Here is an 8,029-nt window from a genome sequence, read left to right as displayed (position 1 = left end):
ATTTCCGGGTCATCCAATTTGATCCAGGATTCTTTCCTTGACCTTTTTAATAGAACTTCTGCGCTTGTTAAGGTCCACGTCGAGTTAAAGGGTTTCATAGTTGATGTCGTCTTCATTAGGCGTATCACTGGGTCTTTGCTTACTACTCGTTCATACTTGGTGGTTAAGTAAAAAGTGTGGGAAAAGACAAGTGCAACGGCTAAAAGCAGTATCAAGTACAACTTTCGGGTGTTTTTCGACATACCCATGTCGCCAAGCTGTAGACCAAATTTACAATACAGTGTCATTAAAAAAAACACAAACGTTCGTTTGGTTTCGACAACAAGTATGGTAAATAAAGTTCTTTTGAAATTATTGCACTTTATTTTTTCCCAAGTGACGTAAGTCAATTCTTTTTTCTAAAGGGAATTACATCGGTTTATTTTAAAATAGTTATCCAAGAACACTTAAGTCGACGATGAACCAAGTCGTCACAACAGTTTATAGCGAATTCACAAACAGCCTGCAAGTGGCACAACTGTATTGGGAAATTGCCTACACAAACTGATTACGATTTCACGCTCATTTGCATCTAAAATCTACAAGCTGTTTACAATGTTTGGTCGCTTAACAAGATTAACATTATTTCATTCCAGAAAGTCAGCTGTCGTACATATCTAATTTAGGCACATGCACCTGTGCCGAAGTTGTCGGTGAAACGTTAATACTTGACTGACGATCGAAACAGTTAAAAATATCTTTCACATATAAATTTGCACAATATATCTTATATTATAGTATATCTCAGCAGCAGGTAGATTTAACAATGAGACTGGAACAATGACAATTGGTATTGTTTGGGTCGCTTCCTGAACAACTCTAAATGCTAGAGACATAGTAACTATATTGTTTGCTTGTCAAAAGTTGTGTTGTCGAAACTCGTAGAATGAGCGTTTTGACGTCGTAGTATGATACCATAAAACCGGCAACTGCGTTTACGCAACCAAAGAATAGACTTTTAATATATAATCAGGGAGTCGAACCAGAACCGAACCGGAACTTTATGAACCGGTTTTGGGTCAATTTTATCCGAACCGTAACCGAACCTGAACCGTTTTTAATAAGATTTTAAGGAGCCGAACCGGAACTAAACCGAATAATTTGAAAGTACCTGAACCTTAACCGAACCCGAACCTGTAAATAAAAGCGGTTCGCTCCGGCATGACGTCACAACTTCTATTTTACAGAGTCAAGTTACGCCATGTTTGAAATTTTATGAAAAAAATATGAATATTGAATGAAAAATTGTTGATTTTGTATTTTATATTTCAATATTGAGTTGCTGTTTTTTTAATAAGTCACGTAACTTAGATTAAATGACTTACAATTCAAACATTATTCTCTACATGTATCGACCCATATTTTGAGATTTAACGCAAATTATATTGTATCTGAACCGGAACTTTATGAACCGGTTTTGAAATAGCGATGGTCGAACCGGAGCTGAACCGGATCTTTTAAATTCCTCCGAACCGAAACCGGAACTGAACCGGATTCCGAAAAAATCCTTGAACCCGAACCGAACCTGAACCGGAAAAGTCAAACGGTTCGACTCCCTGTATTTAATAAATACAAAAATATTTATGTAGGCCATAATGCCTAACATTAACGCGAATGGCGAATATTTACTGTAAACCTGACCAGTGTTCCCTCTAAGGTGCGCAACTGCGCAATTGCGCAGCAAAATCAAACAATTTGCGCAGTAAAATTTGCTTTTGCGCACCTACATCGTTCTCAAATTAAAACTAAAATATCTTCACTTTTTTGCCACAACAGTGTGAGCATTTCGCATTGGCCGTTTTTTCGTTGATGTTTGTAGTTAAAAGCAAGTTAACAAATCATATCCGCATTGACGATTGTGACGTAATAAATTACTTTGTCTGATCGGTTTTTATCATCCATGCTGTGTATGTTTTTGTTATCTCGCGTAGAATTAAATGTCTATTTAGAAAAATCAAGCTTAAAGAAAAAATGAGTTTAGAAGTGCCGAACACAGCAGTGGAGTGTTTAACAATAATTCGGGATTATGAAACCGAAATGCATTTTTATGGACGTAAATTTTTAACACAATTGCAGTTTTTACACGATTTCTGTGCAGATACAGCTGTGGGGTCAATAATGGCTCTCACAAATTGACAAAATAATTTTATTAAATGCAAATGAGCGAATAGTTCGTGATTCTTGATTGTGCGCTAAAGAAATCACGCATCCTTTGTTTTTTTAAATTAGATATTTTGTCAATTTAACCCAAATATTTGGATATTTTTTCACGCGACCGCTTAGTTGCCATATGTTTGAATATATATAACTCGATTACAGTTGCACATGTAAGTTTATTAATTGTAAATATGTGTTTCGTGACGTCACGCTTTGTACGTCATCTTTAAAATTTTCACGCCACCAGGGTGTACCACAATTGTTAAAGGGTGTACGACATTGATGTGGTGAACGACATATCTCAATACATTAAGACTATGATCACGTATCATAATAAATAAACGGGTTTATTACCATACTGACTGGTGTGTACAATACATGGCAAAACACGTATTTGTTGTACGTACGAAGCTTATAAGATACCAAATATATATTCTATGTTTGACATCATAACCAAATATTTCTCTTGATAATCGTTATTGTGGGGTCTACCTCAAGGATGGCGAACCACTGTCCCGGGGGTTACGTGTGACCCACCACAGGTTTTTAATGACCCACTTGTCTCTCAAGGAATACCGAAATGTTATCAATCATTTTCATGAAACAACAAATATGAAAAAAACAGTTCATCGTTAGATAACACTATACTGTTTAAATCAGGGCTGGTAAATCTGTGGATCGTGCAAAGTGTTTAAGGGGTGACGAGTTGGTCTACATTAACTGCACTTTAACAAATCGGTGCAGAAAAGCAGACGGCTAAACGCATTTTGTTTATCGCTGTAAAACGTATCGGGTGATGATCCTTTAAGGGAAACAAGAGTTCGCGATATAAAAGTTCTTAAAACCCTGGTTAAACCAATAAACCTTGTTGAAAAGATTTTTGCTGAACTCCTGTATGCAGCCTTTGTTAACCATTTAGCTAGCTTTTTAATATTTTTGTTATTTAGCTTCTTCATATTTGTGGGAATCCGAATTTGGAAATCATCAAAAAACCTTGAATTACCAACCTAGACCAGGGATTGCCAACCTTTTTGTGCTCGTACCCCTTTGTCAGGTCAGAGCATTCTTTGTACCCCCAAACAAAAATCTGATAAAATTTTTGAGATATATATCGCTAAACCACATGGCTTTTATAGCTTATAATTAAAGATTAAACCGGTATTTCATTAAAAAATGCAAAAATTGGAAAGAAATTAAATGTCATTTATTTTGTTTGTCACTCCTCGGTGAGATATTTGTTGTTGGTTCATTGATAAAATGCGCTCAAACGATGGTTCGATTATATAAGGCAACACGTAAATCATCTGCAGGTAAAAAAGCATTGTTACAAGACATGAAGTTTCTTACTAAATAACAACCAATATTTGTAGATAATTGTTTGTTTTTTTTCAAAGCAAAGACCGTAATGGCGAAATGTCATTTACAATTCCAAAATAAAACTGTACAGTGAAGTCTGTTTGAAAAGCTGCTTTTTGTCCCAGGGATCTGTGTACCCCATGATGTTCAAACTCGTACCCCGAAGGGCTACCCCCGGTTGGGAACCCCTGACCTAGAAAATAACACTTAAAACAACTCAGCAGAGTTTCGCATAAAATTAGCTAATAATTAAATGTATGACCCATTTGTGCATTTTGTAAGGATTAAAGTTGGGTTTGTTACCCACGCGATAAAATGGTTCGCCATCCCTGTTCTAACTAGTTCCTCATAACAATAATAATTCTTTTTGCAACACAACTGGGAGTATGCTTCTATACGATAAATGCATTGCGTGTACTGGGGTGTACAAGTCCTTCAGTAAATACAAAAGTGTGCAGGCTACTGTTCCAAAAAAGGTTTACAAGCACTGGTTTAAATTACCTGCGTTGCATGGACAAAGCACAATGTATGTTGAATGCGAAATAACGTTAACTTTTTTGAAGGAAAACTTGCATAGCTTATAAATTCTTTGTTGTCTCAGTTGTGAACCAAAACGAAAAAATAATTACGTATAGGATCTTCTTTACCAGGCATACCTTGTGTGGGGTCCCCTCTACGACGCATGTCTTGGTTGGAATTAAAAGACACCTACTAAATACAACATTTGGTTTATTCTTGGTTTACACAACATCTAGTTCTATTCACCTGCCGTAAAATTTAAAGAGTATTTGTAAAAGACGCCCGGAGTTTAAGCTCACGTATGCACGAAAGGTCAACTTTTATTGAAAGGGTCAACACACATACGCACACACTGCGAAATTACAAAATCAAGCAAAATTGAAGGCAACTTTCTCGGGTTGTTCTGCTAAGCAGGCCTGAAAGCGTCGCGCCGCTCAATGATATGGCCAAGGGATGCTCAATTAGTTCTAAAGTCACCCCAATAGCAATATCACGGCCGTTCAGTTGCCATGTTCGGCGCCTAACGGCTTTACCATCATCTGTGACGCCCTGAGCGAAAAGTCGACATCATCTTGCCAAGTGCGCCATTGGAGGCCGCGACACAGCTCACCGCCGCACCGCTGAAGAGCGTCCTCTTCCACGTAGCGACCGTTGAGGTTAGCGTCTGCGCATGCGCGGTACCACCAGCCACCGCGCTGCAACTGTGCGCAACTTGTAAACCCTGCACGAAGAAAGATTATCTGAACGCAAGGGTAACAGAAATGCATTAATTGGTACGAAACAAAAATGCTGTACTGTCATACAGGATTTTATTTTTGCCTGTGGTGGCCGCCTAAACTTTGTGGTACCGCAAAAATGTTTTTCATAACTATTTCATCTAAACACTAACTTCTAATTTTCTGTTAGTGTTATAAAAGTAGTCTATTTTCAACAGACATTTTTGGTCCTTCAAACCATCTGTCAGATACTCGATAGGCGAGTTTGTTATAGATACACTATTTACTCTGAAATTACATGACATGAATACTTGACGAAAACTGCTCTCTCGAATTGCTTGACATGCATTTTTAGTCAGAAAAGCCCTGAAAAATTATTTAAAAAATCATGGGACGAAGGATTGTTGCAATATGAATCGCCTTTGCGCAACAAACAAAACATGACCGATCTCTGATAAGTTAGTAACCTCGACTGCGGATGAATACAAACCTCGTCCATTTTCTTGACAGGGGCTGCACTGGTCGTTGTCCAGGTCCCTGGTGCTAAATCTGGCGAGGTACAAGTTCCTGGATCCGTCCTCGGCCGTTCCTCGAAGCGCGTCGCCCGCTGTGCCGTAGTAAGCGCCGAACCTGGGGCAGAACTATTGCTTAGTAAGTTTCTTTAAAATATGTGTGGATCAGAAATAGTCCATTTTCGACTTGCGTTGTTAGAGTTAAACAGCACAATAATAATGATTTACATTGTCGACACGCTATACATTTTAAATTGAGCCTCCAGCAAATGGTTTAGTCACATACTGTTCTGTCCTGTAAGCTTAAAATGACTTTTGTCAAATACCACGAAAAAACATTGCATTAAAAACATCAATGCAGCTTCCAATAAAACAAAATAGTTGGTTTTCGCTATTCCGTGCAGGTGAGATTTGACCAGCATATATCATTACAAATACACAGGCACCTATTGGAGTACTTTTGGCTGGTCGTTTCCCTCGTCGCAAAAAATGTATTGCTTTTTTCTGTCTGAAAAAAATGTTAATCTAAGGCGCATTTCGATGAGTTTTAATTACGTTTTTTAGTTATTTAGCATAGGATAAGACTTTAAAAAAATGCAGTTATAACGTAAACGAAAAAGGCAATAACCTTATTTTCTTAACAATTAAATTTAATATATCGACTTTTAACATTTATGAATCAAGAAAATGTTTATACACTCCTGACCAAAGACCTTTGAATTACTAACTCACAGAAAATCACCACGATTTTTGAAAATCAGGCAACTATTTAATCGACGCGTTCAACAGTTGTGACGTTGCAACTAAATTGAGATAACTTGCATTGGGAAGCCAATTAGTTAAATCAAGAGATTTAATTTGGCCTTGCATTGGCCCGTCAACGTAGTCATGTAAAATCACATCAAGCTGCCAATCAACAGTTTATACCCCTGGCACAGCCGGACGATCTACGCAACTGATATGTTAACAACCGTTGCTGAAGCGATTTGATGAGTGTATTGTAAATCTATTACAAAACCCGTAGGTAGTTAACGGTGCACTCATTTAAAAATGACGAACAAATAGCAAATCCCAGTCATATAGTCGTACCAAAATCAAGACATATAATTTGCATCAAAAATAAAATATTAAATGTTATAACATTGGTAAACACGTCCGATCCTGAGCGATATTTTGATACTAAACAACAAAAATGTAACGTTTAGCAGAAAGCTTTTTTACAAGCCGAGATTTGGTAAACAAACAACCTTATTTTACGAAACTAATTTTAAAACACTTTAAGCTAAAAAAAGTCCAGTTTGCCCGAAAAGACTATAAGTCAAGTATTTTGACCCTAACGACTTGAGTCAAGTCAAGTCATTTAATAAACACTTAACTGCACCTAAAAGTCAACGACTTAGTCATAAGAACACGGATGAGCATTAGTTTAGGAGTTACACCTTAAACTGTAGTAATCGCGCGAGCTGCTCAGTCGGAATCCCTCGTACTCTGCGTAAGTTCTACTTCCGTTGAAGTCGGCCAGCACGATGTGTAGGAGGTACGAGTTCTGGTTGGTCAGATGGTGGATGTTCTCGTTTCCCAGCCAGAACTCCGAGTCCAGGTCGCCGAAACCTTAAAGACCAAATGATGTTAAAAGCAAGAACCGCAAATTATTTTTGAACACAAGAAGAAATTATCCAATTAAAAATCATCGAAAGTGGGCTGTTGTCAAGTTTAAAGATTTGTATTGTTTGGGTATTGCAATGGAAAACATAACAGCAAAACATATAGTTTTCAGAAAAGCGACCAGCCAATCGGACGCGCTTTTTTATAATGGCTAAACAAACATTTTTAGAATGGCTAAACAAACAGATAGGCGTGAATGACAAGTCAATAATTTATTTTTAATTCGTTTTTCTCTGTTTTCAAATTTTTTAATTAAACTTTGTCGATTAATTAAAATTTAAATGGATCGGATAGGAACGTTTATTGATTTCGTAGATTTTTGCATCGTTCGAACTGTAGATATAGCGGAGGCTTTTTAATCGCACAAAACAGCTTAAGTAGAGTAGACCGTGTTCAATGCATGAACATCACAAAACATTGTTATGTCTATTGGGGATAGTACGGCTATACCCTTTTTACATTTGGGCGAACGAAAAGCAGCATTCTGTAGTAGGGTCGAAATCAACTAAAAAGTTTACGAATCCTTGTTAAAAACAATTGAGAAAGAGCGGCGACCTTGTCCGTATTCGTCCCAGTCGCGATCAAAGTTCTCACTGCCGTCTCTCCGCCGCTGTATCACGGTCCAGCCGCCCTGGTAGTACGACTGCTCGCAGTAGACGTTGAAGGAGCTCTGGGATTGCCAGGGTCGGATCAAGTAAACGCCTGAAGTGCGAAATCCCATGTTGTAGAGCGCCTGGCAGTCTGTCGGAAGAACAACACGGAAAAAGTCGCTTTTCTGCCCGACTCAGTCGATCATATACAGCAAACTGCTAATCAATATGCATTTAAAAGTCCGATCGTGGTATTGATAGACGAAGGGCGATGGCAAGCTATTGACCGTGCTGGGGGGTTAAGCGTATTGAACCCTTACACGAATCGGTAATTTATTCTAATCTTTCCTAAAGTCAAATTATTTTGATGTAAAGCAAATCTAAATGGCACACCTGCGGTCAATTTTCAACCGAAAATCAATTACAGACCAGGTCGATCATCGCAAAAATAATTTGGAGATATCCATAACGAGTA

General features: G+C 37.9%; 1 protein-coding gene across 1 annotated transcript in view; it reads right to left on the bottom strand.

Moving 5' to 3' along the window:
• Positions 1-4,571: 4,571 nt before the first annotated feature.
• LOC146167471 (techylectin-5B-like) overlaps positions 4,572-8,029 on the bottom strand; it is a 29,276-nt gene continuing 25,818 nt past the window's right edge. Inside the window, exons 5-8 of the mRNA XM_083385732.1 lie at positions 7,520-7,705; positions 6,739-6,910; positions 5,278-5,417; positions 4,572-4,792 (exon numbers count right to left, since the gene is read on the bottom strand). Of these exons, the coding sequence (XP_083241858.1) occupies positions 4,572-4,792; positions 5,278-5,417; positions 6,739-6,910; positions 7,520-7,705 (719 nt within the window). The remainder of the gene's footprint in view (positions 4,793-5,277; positions 5,418-6,738; positions 6,911-7,519; positions 7,706-8,029) is intronic.

The sequence above is a fragment of the Ascidiella aspersa genome, chromosome 1, assembly GCF_963924565.1.
Source record: "Ascidiella aspersa chromosome 1, kaAscAspe10.2, whole genome shotgun sequence".
Classification (NCBI taxonomy): Eukaryota; Metazoa; Chordata; class Ascidiacea; order Phlebobranchia; family Ascidiidae; genus Ascidiella; species Ascidiella aspersa.
The sequence above is the reverse complement of the archived record's forward strand: the minus strand, read 5'-3'. Positions and strand labels throughout refer to the sequence as shown.